At 35.6% G+C, this 20,104-nt stretch overlaps 1 protein-coding gene across 3 annotated transcripts; it reads right to left on the reverse strand.

Annotated features, from left to right (window-relative positions):
• Positions 498 to 16,923, reverse strand: LOC109839643 (oxysterol-binding protein-related protein 2A-like). 3 transcript variants are annotated; one of them, XM_020408148.1, is made up of 10 exons: positions 16,422 to 16,923; positions 11,198 to 11,554; positions 9,108 to 9,204; positions 7,744 to 8,186; positions 5,536 to 5,691; positions 1,834 to 2,001; positions 1,611 to 1,751; positions 1,310 to 1,534; positions 1,105 to 1,218; positions 498 to 1,013 (listed from the first exon to the last, which is right to left on the reverse strand). In XM_020408148.1, exons 1-10 carry the CDS (start codon positions 16,791 to 16,793, stop codon positions 840 to 842), a joined length of 2,247 nt encoding a protein of 748 aa, XP_020263737.1. In that variant the 5' UTR covers positions 16,794 to 16,923; the 3' UTR covers positions 498 to 839. The 3 variants fall into 3 exon arrangements, with proteins under 3 accessions (XP_020263737.1, XP_020263738.1, XP_020263739.1); XM_020408149.1 differs by lacking the exon at positions 16,422 to 16,923 and adding an exon at positions 15,542 to 15,615; XM_020408150.1 differs by lacking the exon at positions 16,422 to 16,923 and having other exon boundaries at positions 9,108 to 9,219; positions 11,198 to 11,256.

Consider the following 20,104-nt stretch of genomic DNA (forward strand, 5'->3'; position numbering starts at 1 on the left):
TAATAGTTAAGTATGGTTTTCAAATTTGAAGCATGCATTAAGCTTCTATCACTATCTGAGTTACGAAAAAACCTTTAATTATTATTTTTTTAATCCAAACCCTAATAAATAACACAAGTGTTACAATGCCCAAATAGAGAACGGGCATGCCACAGATCAACCATCCGCCTTTTGAGACAAGGCCCCAAGCCCCAACCGCTATGCCACTTCCGAAGGGTCCAACTGGGCCATATTAATAAGCAATTGATTGTATTATGATTAGTTACAACGAAATAAAAGTTGGGTCGTTGACCTTGTAGTCTTAGGCTCATCATCTAATCTCACTTGATTAATTGCTGTACTTGAATTAGTCATCATAATCCTACCATTCACAAACCCTAAGCAAACGGATGATAAAAAAAAAGCCCGCTATGACGTCTTCTGTATATAGCTCACACCATAGGCCCAACAAAGTTAAATACTTGAAAATAAAACATCTAGTTACAGGGGTCACAAGATAGAATTAAATGTTTAGAACTTTTCAAATGGAGGGGGTAAAAAAAACAGTATATAACAATTCAATCTGAAGTGTTCAAACAATCTGGTGATTTCCAGCAAGAAACTATAATCTAATGTCCCATCACCTTGTCAATTTTGAAACGAAAAGAAGGATGAAGAGGAAAACGATAAAATTACATATATGCACACTTTGATTAGTGATTCCGCTGTTTTTCAAGTATTCCGCGAGTTTCGTCTAATGTATATGCAAGTGAATTGCTTGCACCAAAAAATTACTAGAATCTCCAACGATCTCTAGGCTATTGACATAGTTGCAACCTAATACTTTCGCCTTGTGTTAATCACAAATTTGTAACATTCTGATCAACTGAGAACTCACCAAATATATTGGGGCAATCTTCCCATTTCTTTCGATCTCTTGCTTCCCAGTATCCGCCAATGTAGCGAAATGTCCCAGTTTTGTCGTCCTTTTGAAACCATCTCGGTTTCCACCCATTTTCCTGCAATTTACGTGACTGTTCAAAGGAAACAACAACATCAAGGTTAGATTAATATAATCAAACTAGAACCGGTAATCACATATATAACCTCTGCACTAGAGAGTACCATCCGTTGTCTCGTCTCCAATCGAAGCTTTTCTGCAAATGCCTTTTCATACTCGCCATTTTCAAGATATCTTTGATCTGGACGAAGTCTTGAATCCGTAGGTGGAAGTTTCCCCTTAATAGATTATCAAATATTCAAGATCAGAACTAGAACAAATAAAAGCAAATTGTTGGAAAGCAGCCAGTTGACTTCTATGTCTCTCTACCTGAAGGTTTGGTGTCAACTCATTTAGTGTTATTGCAAAAGATGACAAGTTGTACCGAGTAGGATTTTCAGGAGGTTTGTTTCTTTTCCATAACAAAGTGGCATTCTCTGTTGATAGCTTGGTTTTAGAAACATCATCTCCAGTAATATAGTACATGCTGTCATCCCATTTCCCTATCAAAGCAGCAACTTTGTTTCCCATAGTATCCTCTACAAAGCCTTGCACCTATAAGGAACAATTAGTCCTCAATCATTAAAAAGACAAGATACACAATGTGACATCTATTAACATGAGATCTTACTTGGCGAGGGTTGCGGTCAAGAAGAGATTGCTCTTTGAACTTAAGCTTACATGAATATTGGCGGTTTCCTTGTATGCTCATTGTACCATGGTGATCACAGTATATTTTACCAAGGATGAGATTATAGATACTAGTCGTTACCTAAAAGAACAGAAAATGGATATTGCCAATCATATGTCAGCCGAAATAATACCATAAATATGAAGATGACATTGCTACAGACCTTGCTCCATTGAAATATTTCACCATCATCAAATTCCAAGGTTAAAACACCAAGAGGATCTAGTTGAATAGATCTGCCCCAAAATTTACTCCTGACATTGCTGTCTCCCCAGAATCTCCAACCTCTTCCCTCACAATGGCAGGCAATGAGCATTGGATGGTGGCTAACCTAACAATGAAGATGATACATTCACTCATATCCAGAACTAAGCATTTTCTATGTCTCAATTATGAATGTAACTTCTGGCCTCCAAAAAATCAGCAACTGTTATGCAAGTATGACGACTTAAACATGTATTTCTATTTTCTCTAGAATGAATTAGAAAATGTAACTTCAGCTGCAATAAAAAGAGCAATAGTTCATCCTGAATGGATTAAAATCTGTGAAATAAATAGATCTTAAATTTGTAGTCATTATAATATTAGCATGTGCTTTATGAAGTAGATAACAGAAATATATTTCTCTGTCCATAAATGCAAATGGCGAGTGCTAAGGATTTCCCAAACAGATTATGCTTGTGTTTGATGATGGAAATATAATATGCAAATAGGATGAAATAGAAAAGATGTGGAGTGAGTGATGGTCTTAAACAGAAATTTGAGTTTATTCCTAACAGTAGCTTCGCTTGGACTTTCAGGGTTAATGTGATACTAACATCTGTTTAAGACGGGTCCACTTAATGCTTAACAAAATGTTATCAGAGACTAGATGGTGACTCAAAGGGGAGCGAAGTTTGGTGTACATATAGAAATGGAGGGAGAGATTGTTTGGAATTCATATGTGAGTATAGTCTCACGTTGGAAAATTTTTAGGAGAAATACAATAATGGACTATGGAGGTCGATAACTAATAGATAAAATTTTGGATTAATTTGGTGGTCAATATCTGTTTTAAGGATCATTTACTCTCCATAGAGGACCAATTACTCCCCAACGAAGACTAAGAGAAGTGTTTCAAGAATATCATTGGGTCGTAGTTACATTTACTTGATAGAACATAATTATCTGCTCACCAACTTAGCATGAAAATCTGGTCACTACCTTAAAATACGGACTGTATTTATGTACAAAATCTACATTTTTCAGTATTTAACAATCAGTGGCCAGTTCATCCAGTCACATATGATCTTTCCATCATCAACACAAAGCAATCATAATCAATCATGAATAAGCAACAAGGAAAAAGATTTGTATATGTGGTCCAGTCAACTCTGAACTACAATTATTAGGACTGCTTTATAGAGATATCACTATACTGACATGGATTACAAGAAAGAATGCAATCAAAACAAATTTGTATGTGGTCCCGGCAAATCTGACCTTCAACTATCGGGACTGCTTTATAGAGATACCATTATATTAACATGGATTACAAGAAAGCAGTCAAACAACACCTTTTCCCCTGATATAAGTTTGAGTAATCACCCATCATCGCCTACAAAAATGAAAAGATTTATTTCCTTAATAATAAATCGAGACACCTTGATGTACAGCACCTTACCTCGAATTGATGTTCAAATATATAATATTGAGCTCCCTCTACTCCTTTCTTCACTCTCTTCATCTTCTAGTCATGGGTTCACAATCTTTATCTTAGGAACTTCACTAGTTTGTGAGGCCTTCTATGTCCCTCCTTAGTATCGTTGCTAACCATTAAATAGTCATAAATCATTACTATTTATTTAGGATCCAAGAAATCCAAATATCTCACAGCTCTAAATTCTAATTTTGTTTCAAATCCAGTTCTGTATTTAAGTGGTAATTCCTTACACCTATAACTTTCGCATTTGGGTTGATCACAGGACAAAAGCAAATATCTCTATTGCTTATATTCAAGATATGACAAACATTGGAGATACTCCGACGTGTATTCTTTTTCATTGTTTCTTACTTACATATTCATTATTATGACCCATTGGGCCCTACTGTAAACAACTTGTCGCAACTTATATTGACAACTGTAAGATATCATATTTCCATCACCCTAAATTGGAGTTGTTCATGTGTTTGCATGCTTACCTTTTTGACGTTACACAAGCCTTTTTCTCCATCTTAACTCTGGATCCTTCCAAAGTTACCACAAAGACAGTTATGTCAATCACTATACCGTAATTCCAAAACTAAAACTGTCCATCACCTGATGATATTCTATGTCACATGCATACTTCTTAAGAGTCTTAAATTTTACCTTAATGCTACGGACAAAAACACCTATGTCAATTGCTCTTAATCCAAAAAATAGAGCTACCATTTGAGTAATTTGATGGTTAACTCTATTGTGTCCAGAGATGTACCTTGAAGCATCATTCTTTACCTTAACTTCTTTATCATGAGCATACTCCTTTTCCCTCAAATCTACGACAAAGACGTCATGTCAATTTCTCCGTCTTTAATCAAAACTAGAACTACCACATATATTAGGTGGTCCTTGCGTTTGTTATCTCCACATAACTTTTTTATCATGTGCATACTCATTTTCCCTCAAAACTACAACAGGTACACCATGTCAATTGCTCCAACTTTAATCAAAAACTAGAACTACCACATATGTTATGTGGTCCTTTCATATGTTATTTTCATATATCTATCTTGAAGTAACATTCTTTACCTTTCCCTTTTTCCCTTGATTGCAAGGCATAAATACAATTATCCCATGTTGAATGGCACTGGAACTTCATGCTTTCGTTCATTATTTTCCTTTCTTGGCTGTACCATCTTGTCTCTCCCCCTAAGACCCATTATAACCAAGTTGTCACACCTTATGTGAACATGAATCTGTCCATTGACTCGGTCCTCGGTTTTAAACCAGTGAGACACCATCCTATCACCACCTTGAGTCGGACATTTTCTTGTATTCACATCCTCACCTCCCAAGAAATCCAAAATAGGCCTCATGCTGCACCTTAACCTAGAATCCACTAAATATTCCAGAAAGAATATTATGCCCACAATTCCATTTCAATCTCAAAACTAGAACATCTACTGGAGAATCCAGATAATGGGCTTGTATAACGTGCGTAGTTTTCCAATCTCTCAAAGTTTATGGCAAAACCACCGATGTTAACAGCTGCACCTTAATTCTAAAGGTGAAACCGCTATTGGAGTAACCTGATGATGGTCATGTATCATGCTGAAATAGTTTCCTTGAAGCATCATTTGTTCTAAATGCTGAAGCTACCAATTCTACCTGTACTTGATAAATCACTATGCTTCACCTATATGAACCTTTCAAACATTGGGTTTGCAATAGAAATTTTATATCGTCCTTGCCACTAGCCATTACCTGCTCTTCTGACACCTTATTGGTCCTTGTGCATGCCACCAGAGTCTTGAAGGTAAATGTCATCACATAATTTTATGATCTTAGTGTGCTGCTAAAAAACTAAAATGTGTTCTAACAATCATCATCTATATAGTGATGCTTGTTACATCCACTATTTGAGACAATGATCTCACCTTGTCAGATGCACCGCACATATTAATGGCGTCAGCCTTCAGCAGACCCATGTAACAGGAGATCATCACAATCATGTCAGATTCATTAACTTGAGACCTCAAACTAATACAAAATTTCACAATCACAGTTATGATGTTTATAAAAGATGTTTCTTAATCAGATATAACTAGAAGCATATAATTAAAACTGTTAAACTTACAATAATGCTAGAAGGAAGAAAAGATGCCTTGACATTCAACAACAAACCTTCTCAGAGAAAAAACGAAGTCCCTTTTCGGGAAAATCAGCTTCATAAGTCTCCCCTAACAGAGGATTGAATGGTTTACAGGGCCGGCCTTCAGTAGAAGCATATCCAGAGACTGCAAAGGCAGCTATATTCAGCATTCTCATGACACTGTTTCCCTAAATAAAAAGCATAGAATCTCAGTGTAAGAAAGACATATTAGAGGTCAGTGGAATAGTTTCATTAATTTTGAAAAGCATCATATAGTCATTTGGACATAATGTGGTGGATTTTAGAAAAGAAACAAGTGCTTTGTAATGTAATAAAAATACTTAACGGAGTAATCAATTGAAGTGAAATCCACTGAGGTAAGACTAATCTACCACCAATTCTCAGAGGTCTACACCTTGGTTTGCTGATGTGTCCTTATCTCTTTGGATTGATTATGGATGAAGTTACTAGGCATATCAAGTACATTCATGATAAGGTCTCATGATGCATGTTTACTGCCTGATGATGGTAATGTATTAGTGGCTAAGATCAGAGAAGGGATGATTTCTAAATTAACAAGCTAGAGAAAGCTTTAGAATCTGAAGTACTTGGAAAAAGCATGAGGAAAAAGATGCAGATGTAGCTTATCAAAAGGCAAGACAAAACTAATATATAGTGCACATCACATGATGATAGACAAGAAATACCTAGGATGGTTTCACTTTTGCTTGTCCATCATTTATCATGAGCAATAAGAAGAATAATATCACAAATGAACCTAGCATTACTTCAAATTAAAGAACTCAGAGTATGACTACTTGACCAAGGTTACTACATCCATGGAACGCTTTGAATTGCCTGCTGGTCAGCAATATGAGGAGGTATGTGTTTGCGTGCTGTTTTAGGTCACGGGTACTAGGATCATTTTGATAGTCATGGAAACATTTCATCTATATGCATAAGCTTATACACGAGCATACTTCTCTCCACATTTATATACACATAAATACGCATTCAAATAACTCTTCTCATGGTTGAATCATGCTTGGATTACCCAGGACAAGATGATTACTGATAAAATTGGATACAGGAATTAGAAAACATAAAGCAACATAAAAGAATAGCCATAGAAAATGGGAAAATGTAATTTCCAAAGAAGCTGCCAAGATTGAGAATATGAGAAGATTAGTGAACATCAAGAAAAAATAATCAAAAATATCTATATGTTAGGCTCTCCACTTTCCCCCATAAATATTCCCCCATACCAATGATTTGCATTTCTCCATAGAAAAATTTTCAACTTATATAGGTAAAACGAACATTTTAATTTCTATCGTTCCTTCCACTGAGATTGTGTTCTGGATTGGCACTTTTACCAATTAAGATTGTTGCACCAGGAATCTGTTGTGGATATCTCTATCATGGATCCAGAGACGGGTCAACGAATTAAAAAACATTAAGCAAGACTACAATTGGTAGAAGCCCGTCTGAATAAATTGGAATTAAACTTGAAAAATGGTGAAGTCAAAGATCAATAATTCTCTATAGATTTCATCAATATCCTAGTTTTTTTACTCAAAGAGAATGAGGATCCTCAATCCTCACTACTACATAAGGACATAATTGCAAGATGATCAAATATGAGGAGTAACAAAGAAACATATTCAAACTTGTGATAGAACCAATCAATTTTAATGACATGGCCATTCATCCATTTGATGTCAAACAAGTAGGCTGGGCCTTAAAACCAAATTGTGACTACCTTAAGAACCCACTAAAGTTGGAAAGGGCATCAGAGCCAAATCTGTATGGTTTATCCTCGACAATGATATCAGTGCCAAGTGCCAACAATATGAATTTTCTTGCATTTTTTTTATCTGTACAATATAAATACCGACACATTTTTTTGTTTATCAAAGCTTCCAAGCTTACCACGATTGCATAAAGCTTCAAGATACTGTTATTATTTAAGAATATACATACTTTTAGCAACAAAAGCAATTTGTTAAATAAAGGGGTGAACTTTACTGGGATTATCCTTGCTGCTCTCATTTATAAATTATTTATTTACTTAAAATGAGTTGGATTAAGAAATTGCTAAAATGAATACTTGTGTCAGTATGCAGTTTCAGTAGACGATTCAAAAATGCAGCTGCGATCCATAAAAAAACAGCTTATGAAAACTGAGCAAAATTGTCACGAGAAATAAGACGCAAATTAGATTTCTCGCATGAGCATACCATCTTTCCATATTCATATGCTCGATCCAAGAGATAGGAATACTCCAAGTCTTCAAAGCACTTCTGCAGCGATGACAGAGGTTCATTGAAGTAAACAGGGAGGCATATTCGAGTGAGATCCTTTCCAACATTATCTTTAATTATTGACCAAAGGCTCACACCTTTTTCCTTCTCAATAGGTTGTGGCAGTTCCTTACGCCTTTCTACATGTGGAAACTTAAGATCACTATATCCAGCATCAATATGCATCATGTTCAGATCATTCCCGTGATTTTCACTTCTGCAAACAGTGTTACAATGGTCTGTTTCTAGCATCAAAGATGGACCATTAATAGGAGATTCAGCAAAACCCTCCTTTGTATCAAAAAAACAACATTCTTCATCTGAAGAGTCATCAGCCTCTTGCTTTTCCACATCCTCAGATGATTCTGTCGCACTATACTCTGGTTGAAAATGAAAGAGTAATGAGATGAGGCGAAAAAAATTTTAAGCAACCCCCAAATGCAAAATGAGAACAATGCCAATTTGCAAATTTCATGTGCCTGTGTGTGTCAACTGTGTACACTCCCAACATGGTAAAACCAATCTCCAATGATTTAAGAAAATAGCAAGACTGGTAAGTGCAGTAAGCATATTGCAGAAGCCTCCATAGGCAAAGGTGGTGAGCAGCTTCTGCATTCTCAGACATCCGAAGATACTCGCACTCTATCCTTCACAAGGAAAAAACAATATTCCTGTTCTTCCAAGAGATAAGGGAACAAGCCAAATGGAAACTTGTAAAATATATTCAACAGATAGCCCATTTCAGACCTATTAACTATTCACTGAATAGACTTCATGTACAACCTCTGCTGAAAGTTAATAAATGAGAAACTTTGCCAATCATAATAAACCTATGGCCGATACAGGTGCCCAAATGTCGGAACTTTAAGTGCACACACACATCAATAAAATCTCTAATTCATTATTTTCTACAACCATGTTTTCATTTATGTTGATTGGTTACCTTTTCAAAAAACAAAAATTCATTCCTTATTTCTGAGTATAGACAGCAACTCTGGCATTTCAGTCTGTTTCAGTAAGTATTGGTATAATGCTGATGCCAGGCACATATAACCTCAACTTTATATCATGCATTCTAAGCAATATGTATTTTGGTTAGCAGCAAGTAGGTGATGCCTACAAGTACACTAACAGAGATTGCCAATTTAATCAATACTCTTTTCGATCACCAGTTTGCTGATTTAACGAGAAGAAATTAAGGCAAGTAAAACTAGTATATCACTTAATAATTCTAGTCCAACAGGAAGGCTTCCAATACATTAAGAAAAGAAACAAATGGGATAAATTAAGGAAAGGTGTACCGCTGTATTTTCCATGACCAGAGCTAGAAAACTCATTCTTCATCAACTGTAATGAGCCCTCACGAATTGTTCTGGAATCTTCCTCCACATTAACATCCTGGATTCAGAAACACTATAAATTTCTTAAAATATAGAAATGAAAATATATGAAAAAAAATTATAAGTTAAAATTTTGATAATATATAAAATTATGAATTTTTGATATGGATCAGTGACATATAAGGATTACTATATTCATCCTAAAAGAAAGTGAAATTTCTAAGGGTCAAATATACGTGAATTGTCAATGTTAAGTGGCTGAAGTATTCTAATAGTCAATCAGATACATAACTCAGCCCTGCAATATATATTTAACTCAAATCCTGCTAATTGTTTGGTAATAATAAATGACAGGACATAGTATGAATAACGGAAAAATAAATGTTATCACAGTCATTGTCGACTGCATCACCAAGTACTGATGTGATCAAGACTATGCTTGATGAAGTAGTAACTAACATGAGAACATTTAATTGAAAAGGAGACTATCTCAGGATATATGCACTAAGTCCTTCTCACTTAATGAACACACTGGCCATTTAAAGATGTAGCCCCAACAGGACAGGTTATTCTCTACTAGTAGCATGACAGTTGATAAGGCTTAAGGACTGGTCTGAATCCATAAAAGTGGAATTAGAGTCCACAGGATTTAGAATTAACTGAATGGAAAGTGATGTATCATGTATGGAATTCAATGTAATGAAACTATGAGATAGGAGATAGGAGGATGTAGGCTGCATTTTATGGCCAAGAAATACCAAGAGGGTATTATTTTGCTAGTCAGGACAATCTGTTCACCATGATGATGACATGAAGAACGTTGTTCAATCAAGATGGAAGTGGGAACAAGTTCCTCTGTAGTTTTATTTGATCATAGAATCTGATGAAATTGAAAGGAATGTTTTACAAAATTGCTTACCACCATCCATCTTTTTATGGTTCAGAATGTCAGGTTTGAAATAGTATGCCTAAAAAATAGCAAAAGACCCTGAGATGAATGAGTTCATCAAAAGGAAGTTGAAAGAAAATTTTACAAAATTGCTTCCAACCAGCCATCTTTTTATGCTTCAGAATGTCAGGCTTGAAATAGTATGCCCAAAAAATAGCAAAGTACCCTGAGATGAATGAGTTCATCAATAGGAAATTAGACGTAATTTCACTTAAGGAGTAAGGACACAGTAATGAAGAACTAGCTGAATGGTTTAGGTGTGGCGAAGTCGACCAATAAAGTGCACAAATTATGACGACTGGTATGATCCTAGTTCTCATATCAATAAAAAAAACAAAGGTCAGACCTAAATAAATATGGATTAAAAGTTGAAAGGAAACATTAGTTATTAACCTAACAAAGGAAATGACCCTTAATAGGCTAAATAAGCACCATGGATTTATTTAGCCGACTGAAGTCTTTGTTTTTGGTGTTACATCAGCTGTTCTATTATAACTGATATCCTAAATTTTTACTGATTGTAGGAAATTTAACCCAATGGCAACACCTTATCGTCAAGCTATACATGCAAATCAGCCTTCAAAGTGAATCACACCTTTTTGGAGTTTTATGTTATTCTCGCATTTTTATACATACTGCTTCCATTTGCAAGGATGATGGCACAGCTTTTAAACATTTCAAATGCCAAAAGTTTTAATGATTGCAGGTTAAATATAACCAAGTTCATTGACTAGATAACCCTAAAAGCCCCCAATATAGGAATAGGAAAAGGTCCAATAAAAAAAGTATACCCCAAATATTGGAAAAGGATAAGGTCCAGTAAAAAAAGTATACAGTTATCAAAATATATAGCTACAAAAATACATCTGTGTAAAATAACAAATAACGGAAAAAACTTAGCAAAAATAGAAGAAATCAATAGTAATATAAAGAAATACATGAATGGAGAATAAAAAGGATACGTTCTTAACAAAATATATAATAAGTACCATGATTTTTTTATGACATTCCACAAAAATAATACTACTCAAAATTTATCAAAAGCACAAAGAGTATAAATAGTTTTATTGAAGAATGCCTACAATCAGATAAACATGAATACCTCCAACTGCTGCCTGAATGTGCCAAGCAGGTGAAGCTGCTCTTCATACCGAAGTTTCAACTGTCTTTGGAACTCTGAGAATTCTGATTGCATGATCTGCTCACAGTCCTTGATGACAGCCTCACTGAGTCCTTCACTGTTCATACGGTCTCTAAGTTTTTTAGTTGAAAATGATACATCATCATTGTGTACCAAAGATAACTTGTCATTCAGTGAAAATTTGCTTCTTGCAGACACTAAAGCTTCAATCCAGGCCACACGATCTTCTTTTGAGTCAGTTCTCAAATGAAGAGTCTTTGTGGGAGAGAATATATAGAATCGTCTATCATCAGACTTGCTTTCACGAAATGATGAGATCTATGCAAAAAAATTTGAAAGCTAATCATTTTTTAATATATACGGGCTTAATTTCTAATACTTACACATCCAATATAGTGACAAAGTTCATAATTTTTCAAATCAAACGTCAAATCAAGACTAATATCCAAGCAAAACCAAATAGTAAAAAAGGATTAGTTAGGGTCCTCAATTGAAGGCTACTAAAAACACCTACTGGATTTTATTTTGTTTTTTAGGAAATGGGTTATCGAGTATAAAGACTCGATTGAAATGTTAACGAACAAAAACATACTAGACTATGTACTACATGCATCTTGCCCAAAGTCAGGTTGCTTGTGAGGCGCAAAAGGCATTGTGGCATCAGATGTGGGGCGCTTTGCCACCTCCCTGCATTACAAGGCGCATGAGGCGCGGTGAACAAGGTTTTAAATATCGGATATCGGAAAAATATCGGATGGCCAAAAATTCATATCGGATTACAGATTTCGAGGAAATATCAGGGATATGTGGTAAATATCGGAATGCCATAATGAATGTTTGCATACATAGTATAATGCATCGAAATGTAATCTCAACATATGTAATGAAATTTAAGCATACAAAATATGAATAATATATGTTTAGGATCACTAATCAACCTTCTAAAACAAACAAAAGTGCAAAGTAACGTTGCAACATTCGATCTGCTTTTTTTAAGGCAAAATATCATTTGATATAATGGAAAAATCTTGATATCTCGCCCAAAAATTCCAAACACGGTATATTCTTTTGCAACAAGCTATATAAAAAGATATATTGGTCCACATATCGGCTAATATATCGGTCATATCGGGGATTTATCACTCAAAATAGCCAAAAAACGGTAAAGAATATTTAAAGACCATATTGGTTGCGGCAAGCCCTGTAAAAGGATATATCGGGGGATATATCAGGCCGTGTTAGGGATATTTAAAACAATAGCAGTGAGGTGCGCGCCTTTGAAAACGCTGGTTGTATCTAGGTTTTAAGCAACAAAGATCAGTGTGAATTGTTCGTATCATACAACAAAGAGAAGAAAGTTGCGGTCAATCACTATAGGAGAGTAATGTGTGTGTACATGTGTGAATGAGAGCAATGTCTGAAAAAGTTTTTTGAAACTCTATTTGAATCTGGATTCAAAACTTTCTGAAGAGTAATCACGTTGAAACCCAAAAGAAAAACTCTTTATCCATTGAAGCTTACGCCTCATCACTTAAAAGTATAATTGAAGTGTGTGTTTCACGCTCCATAAAGCACTTCTTTTTAGAACCGTTCGCTTTAGACAAGATATAAGGATATAGAAGGATTTTTTTTTTTGTTCCTTGTGCATATTATTAGGATGGATTTTATTTTCATATCAAGATTCAATTTCTTCTCTTCCATGGGAGTTGTACCAATACTCGTATCTAAATTTGATTTCATACATGGTTTTAAAAAGCAGTCTAGATGATAGCTTATGTGCTTGCCTAGGGCTAGGCATGCTCCTACCCCTAAGCAGTACCTCAGTCACCCACTTAATTCTTGATAGTGTCTAGGCAAACATGGGATAACTAGGCAAACTCACCACAACTAAAATAAGTTTTACTGCATGCTTAAGCATAACAATTCCAAATAGTAAATAGAAAGATCAGGTTAAAATTGATTAAATCGGAATTCGATCCAGGTTCATCTCAGATAAAATGGTGAAGACAGGATTTTAAATTTTTGAGAAAAAAATCCTTCCTCTCCCGATGCAAAACACACCTATGTTCCACTTAGGCACCTACCTAGGCACTTAGGCACTAGGTGTCATGTTCGATGCCAAAAAACGCCAAGCGCTATCTAAAACATTGATTGGATGAGTATCATACCTTATTTAAACATGTACCTCAACCTATACTAGTTTGTCTATGTAAATTGTAACATACCACATGATATGCACATCATTTGGTGTATGTACATCATAGGATATAAAAATCAATATTATGTTGCCTGGTGAAGCAAATTAAGGGCATGGTTGAGTTTTCACTATTGTGATTGAAAATTTTCTTCTTGCAACAATTAGTACCCAACATTAAGCGCCATTGAAAGATGGGGCTCACAAAAACTCGATTAAAAACTATAAAGCATGAATACTTCTCTATAGCTCCATACCCATGTCAAACACTGACACTCCGAGGACCTATTATGGACACCACATAGGACACGTCTAGCCTATCCAAAGACTATGATGTTTCTTATTCTAAATACATGTGTACACCATTTCTCTAGTTGAACTAGTTTATAGTGTAATCGAATCACTCGATAGTTAAGATCCTTCATGTTAAAATATTGTTGACGTAGATATCTTTCTTTTAAGTACTTCCTATTGCCATAGAATATAGAATTTTGTGAATTTGTCTTCCAGTTGATTTGTGATTTCGGATAATTTAGTAGTTTCCAATTTTATGTATATTGTATATAATATATAATATTTATTTAACAATATATCAAATATATTATTAGTTGTTCCTCGTATCCTCCCTTTTCCAAGCTTTCCAACATCCAATCCCTATTTCTGTATTCGTTCCTACAATGTAGATCCAAAGTAATATCTGTATACAGTCTCACTTTATCTTATTAGATAAGAAAAACTACAAATTTCCATACAACCTGAAAACTCTTTTCAATTTCTTCAAAGCTAGAATTAAGTTCATCGACAAAACGGAAGTCAAATGATAATAGGATCTGACATTGCTTGAGAGCAGGTCAATGTAAGATTCACGAGAATTAGTAAGTGTTGCCTCTTAAAAGTCAGTTATTTCAACATGCTAACTAACCAGTTATGCAAATAATTAAGTTGATGGTTATCTAGCATTTACGGGTTGAACATGAAGTTACCTAACTTAATATCTGGGAACAGAAACCGTCTCGAGAGCTCTTCACACGAAGTGTAAATTTCTTTGTAGCTTTCTATTACCTGGGGATGTGTTTTGGTTTCTCTTTATTTGTATGCGCACCGCAAACCTGGATATTAATTATCTATGAATAACCTAACATTTCTCAACTACTTCTCTAGACCTTTTCCCCAGTTTAGAAAATTTGTAAAAGTAGTTGGCCGTAACGTAACACGTCAAGCACCATTCCTATTCGTAGTTTCTTAGACAAAAACTTAGTACTATTAAGAATTGACATAAGGTCAACAACTGCTGTAAGACTGGGTCAAATCCTCATGCAACCTTACTCCCTATTCGATCCCTTTCTGACAGGAAAAATCTCAGATGACAAGATGATATTTTTACTGCCCTATAGCATGGAGAGCTTGTATGCTATATAGCCACATAATAATCCAAGGGATGTGTGAAATCCACTGATGTTTCAGTATATGCAGAGACTAAGAGGGTGCTTGGGAAGCTAATTTTTTTGTCACACTGGCTTTTAAGGTAGCTTTTTCATTGTTACATGTTTGGTAAAATGTCAAATAAGTTAGTTTATAAGTCCTATTTTAAAAAGCCGGTATCCCACAACTTTTGAAAAAAAAAATAGCTTATAAGCTCACTTTAAAAAAATTAGATTTCACCAAACAAATTACTATTCTACCTCAAACAACTTTTATAGAATTTTTATAAAAAAAAGCCAAAAGCCACTAAAAGGCAACATAACTTATAATTCAAAAAATAAGCATTCCCAAACACCCTCCACACGAGCCAATTTGAAAACCAAAGTTCAACTCTGTTCAGCAGGTCTTGTTTACATCCTACATGCAACCTAATCTCTAACATCTGACCCCCCCCCCCCCCCCCGGCGGCGCCCATGGGGGCACTAAGCCAATTTCTGGAAAGTAAAAAAAAAACTTGACTCCTTATTTCATGAATCCGTTAATAAAGGCATTAGATAAGGTAATACTAGACGTCAAAACCATCCCCAATGACAGCAGCGCCGTAAGTTCAATGCGAAGGTAAAAGAAGAAGAACAGTAGAACTAAACATGGAGAAAAAACAAAAGAAATCATTTGGAAAAACCCAGTACCTATCTCCCAATCTCCTGCCCCTCCGCGTGCAAATTCAACAGCCAATCAGCCGAACAGGATAATCCAGCTGTATCCAGATAAACCAGTCCTAAAATCTATGGCACCATGACCCAGCAAGGCCCACCCGAAACAAAACACCCCCCCAGCGACCAAAAACACAAGGAAACAAAAAACCAACAGTCAAAACTGAGCCCTACCAGCATCATCTTCTTCCCAAAACACCCCCACATATGTAAACCAGCAAAAGGAAATAAGCAACGAAACAACATGAGCCTTTCCAAACTCAATAGAGCCCCATCCCTTCCCTTCAAAAGAGCCACGTTTTTATTCTTCTTCCCTCTATGATGTGACCCACTCCATCTAATTCCTCCTCCCCCCAAAATGATGTGACCCACTCCAGAACCAAATAATAAATGTGTAAAAATATTGCACCCAAATTCCGAGGCTGCGATGACAACTGAGTGTTGTAAATTTAAGTTTTTATTTTTTTTCCCGGACCGAAAAATTTAAGTTCGGACTCAACACAGTACTGGATCAAAACTTCGAAATTGTGATAGAGGGTTGTAGATTTGTAATCCAACAAAATGCTCGAAGTTTTTTTCAGAAAGCTAAGGAAGGGCCGATCCTCCTATGGTTTCATTCCAAAAATATACCGAAAGAAATATAACTTCTTGTTAGGTTTCGAACAATGTAGAGTTTAAATCATTCCTTATACGGTTTGATTCCAAACAAAAATCCCATCAAAAAATCTAATTTTTTTTCGCTTCTAAAGGAAAGAAAAAGATCCAGCCCAATCGGAAGAATGCAGTACAAAATCGTCTCCGTATTTAGCAACAAACATAAAACCCAAAAGACATCGATCGATTCGAGATCCCTCACCTTGAGATAAACAAATCCGATCGGTTTCTGCTGCTTCCCGACCCGAGACCTGGCGGCGGACGCGGATCCAATGAACCGGACGTCCTCCGGCGACGGATCCAAATCCGGACTCGGAATCGGATTCGGATTCGCGTTCGGATCCTGATCCTTGCTCGGCCCCATCTTGGCGTAGGTCAAGACGCCGTTTCGGAGGGAGAACCAGCGCTTCCTCCACCCCCGGCCGAAGTTGGTCCACTTCTGCAGGACTCCGGCGACGACGACGTCGGATCCGTCGGCATTGTCGGTAGCGGGCTCAGGATCCGGATCTTGATCCGCTATCCCAGGGCAATCGATCGAGATGCAGCAGAGCGGGTGCATCTCCCTCGCCCGCATCGCGACCCGAATCCGACAAGATTCACGATTCCATTCTCAGAGAGGATTTTTTTTTTCTTTTTTTAGACAGAGAAAATTTTTGTAGAGGGAGAGAGAGAAGAAGAAGCGGAAGATTCGAAAGAGGGAGATCAAAAGATGCGGTTATGATTATTAGCTTCTCATTTGAGAGCGCAGATATTTATAATTTCCGCTAATTATTTATTTACTTAATTATTAATAATTTGAGAGCGACTTGTAAATACGTGTTTTGTTCTGACTGCAAGAAAAAGATATGATCTATTATGAATCAAAACCTGGATCTATATATTTTTTTTTTAAATTCCCTGTCCAAAGTCAGTGATAAGAGTTTTGTGCTATATAATTTTATATATTTGATTGTTTCTAAACTAAGGGAGTTATTTCATGCGACTTATAAGATTTTTTTTTTTTTTTGGAGGGGGATCCTATTTAGTTTATTTTATTTATTTAATGTGCATTGTCTGTGACTGTTGAGTTGGCAGCGTTTTCCTCAAAATCATTAAAGAGGGCTATTGTTGCTTTTACAAGGACATTTTTTGAAGGGAAAGGCGTAGAAGTTAGATTTTTGTAATTAATGCTATTAGTTGGATTTTGTTAATTAATGTTACTAGTTGGTATTTGTATTACAGTTTTTCTATAGAGTGTCAGTGGGCACTCTATAAGAAAGCAGAGAAATAGAGAAAAATGAATTATGTACATAAATTAATGCAAATCAGGGAAGCCCATGAGCTGCTCATTTCTTTACATCTCTCTCCTCTCTTATAGAGTGTCCATGGGCACTCTATAGAAAAACCGTTTGTATTAATGCGGTATCCCTGAAAACAAAGTAGTTGGCATAAGGATATGATTTGGATAAATATTGCTGGAGTTTGGAGGGTATAATAGGCAATGAAAGTGAAATGGATAGCATTAATAAATAATGCTTTATTACTTATCAATCCTTCATGGTTTTTGCCGGATAAAAAATTAAAAACCGTTCAAAAATTTTTACCTAAGTTTATTTGTTGGCCATTCTGTACTCAAAGATGGAAACAAAATCTTTATCACTTAATGGGAAAATTTTGAAACCTTGATAAATCTAAGAGAAAACACGCCAAATCCAAGAGGAGATGTAATTTAGAAATCCAAGTGGGTGCATTGAAATAGGACAATTAAAATTTCCATTTTTTAGATTAGCACCTTAAGTTACATCCAACAGAATAATTTGCCAATACTTTCGTTGGAATCGTGTTTGTCTTGTTAAATCCAGTAACGAAAATAAGTGGTGTCCTCATTTAAAATTGGCGGAGAAAGAAATAAAGAAGCTTAATAATGATCATTACTTGTTTTGGCGGATTTAATTTGTGACATGTTAAGATGAACATTTTGAGTTTCTCTCGAGCTTGTATTTACGGTGAGCTGATTGCTTTTCGTTGGGTGAATAAATCCTATATTCAAGGAGTTGTTTGGTTGTCACAAAAATAGAGCCTCAACAACTAATGTTGCAAGAAAATTTACAACAAGGCAGCTATAAATGGAAATTGGATTTTCATTTGTTAAAAGAAAAATTCCTCAAGGATCCAAAATATGACCAATAGAAGGGACAAGTGAGGTGTTCCCCTCCTATTGGATAATGAGTTGGCCATCATTAATGATGGCCAACTCATTATCCAATAGGAGGAGGACACCTCACTTGTCCCCTCTATTGGTCCCATATTTTAGGTCTCTGTAGCAAAGCTCGAAAAATTCCTCAAGGACCCAAAATATGGGACCAATAGGGGGGACAAGTGAGGTGTCCCCTTCCTATTGGATAATGAGTTGGTCATCATTAATGATGGTCAACTCATTATCCAATAGGAGGTGGACACCTCACTTGTCCCCCCTATTGGTCCCATATTTTGGGTGCCTGTAGCAAAACTCAAAGAAGAAAATGTGAGTGGGGCCCTATGCTTTTTATTCATTCTCTCTCTTCACCCGCACCTTTCTATCTCTCTTCCTTATCCATTGCCCTTAAGTAATGGTTAGCAAAACCCAATTACCTTATATAAAGTTAAAAAATAAATATCATGGCATCAAGTTAGTTAACATAAATAAAATAAATGTGTATCATCTTTTACTATTTTGGATAAACAAACATTTGATTTACAGTGTGAACATATTTTGTGTAAACATATATGGAAATCCAACTACTTTTGTAGCTAACCACACACTGGATATAGATTTGAAATTTTATTTCATTAAATAAAAATAATGGTATCCAGATGAAATTTTTTGATTTAATGTATAACATATATCATATGCAATATTTGATGCATTTGTAATTACAACTTACCAAACAACCCTAAATTTTGGTTGCGCAAGGCCCTATTTATACCCATTTTCAAATATATATGTATTCCTTAGGGCTGAGCATGGTTCAGTCCAAACCGAAAAAACCGACCGAATCGACCCGAACCGATCCGAAAAAATCAGTTTTATGAGTAGGACGATTCGGGTCGGTTTGAAAACTTTTTAACCCGAACCGATCCGAACCGACCGAATATAGTGTAATACCATCCATTCTGATCTCAAACCCTACCCGACCCGTCCCCAAAGAGTCAAAGACTCAAACTCTAAACTCATTTTCTGGATCATTATGGGTTGAAAATAATATCATTATATCAGTGTTTAATGTTTCATAATCTCTTACTTTGTTAATATTTGTTTTTAACACAGTTTGTTGTTTGATAAGAAGTTTGATGAAGTTAGAACCGAACAAACCGAACCGAACCGCACCGAACCGACTTGCAACAGTTCGGTTCGGTTTTGAATTATAGGCGGTTCGGTTCGGTTATTCAAATTTTGATAAAAACCGAACCGAACCGACCGTTGCACACCCCTAGTATTCCTTCAAGTTATATTAGAAGGCAAAATAGTGATGGAACTTTTATACTTCTAAGTCGTGTAGATAGACCCCCATGAACTATTTGCTCGGGTATGGATAGACTCCTCCCGAATGGCTTTTTTTTTAACTCTTAAAAAGAAGGGAAAAAAAACGTTCACTAACGGATCTGTCCACACTAATATAATTACAAATAGTCTATCAGTAATTAGGCTATAGTATAATAGAAGATTTCCGCAATGAATACTAAAGTAAAATAGATAATATAAAATATAAGCGGCGCATCTCATTCTCAATTATAAGCTCTAGTTATTGAGCTCTGACATAAATTAAAATATGATTTTATGGAAGGTTCCAATTAAATATCAAAATACAATCTATTTTCTAAAAGTGCAAAAGGTAAAAAAAATAAAAATAAGGGGAAAACAGGAAA

Source organism: Asparagus officinalis, chromosome 4 (genome assembly GCF_001876935.1).
Source record: "Asparagus officinalis chromosome 4, Aspof.V1, whole genome shotgun sequence".
In the NCBI taxonomy this organism is placed as follows: Eukaryota; Viridiplantae; Streptophyta; class Magnoliopsida; order Asparagales; family Asparagaceae; genus Asparagus; species Asparagus officinalis.

Excerpts from the sequence above, each read along its gene's own strand:
- LOC109839643 (XM_020408148.1), bottom strand. The coding sequence starts at position 16,793 with ATGCGGGCGAGGGAGATGCACCCGCTCTGCTGCATCTCGATCGATTGC. Across the intron at positions 2,002-5,535 it reads TTCGTTTTTTCTCTGAGAAG|GTTAGCCACCATCCAATGCT; the intron begins GTTTGTTGTTGA and ends CTTCATTGTTAG. Across the intron at positions 1,752-1,833 it reads AAATATTTCAATGGAGCAAG|GTAACGACTAGTATCTATAA; the intron begins GTCTGTAGCAAT and ends CTGTTCTTTTAG.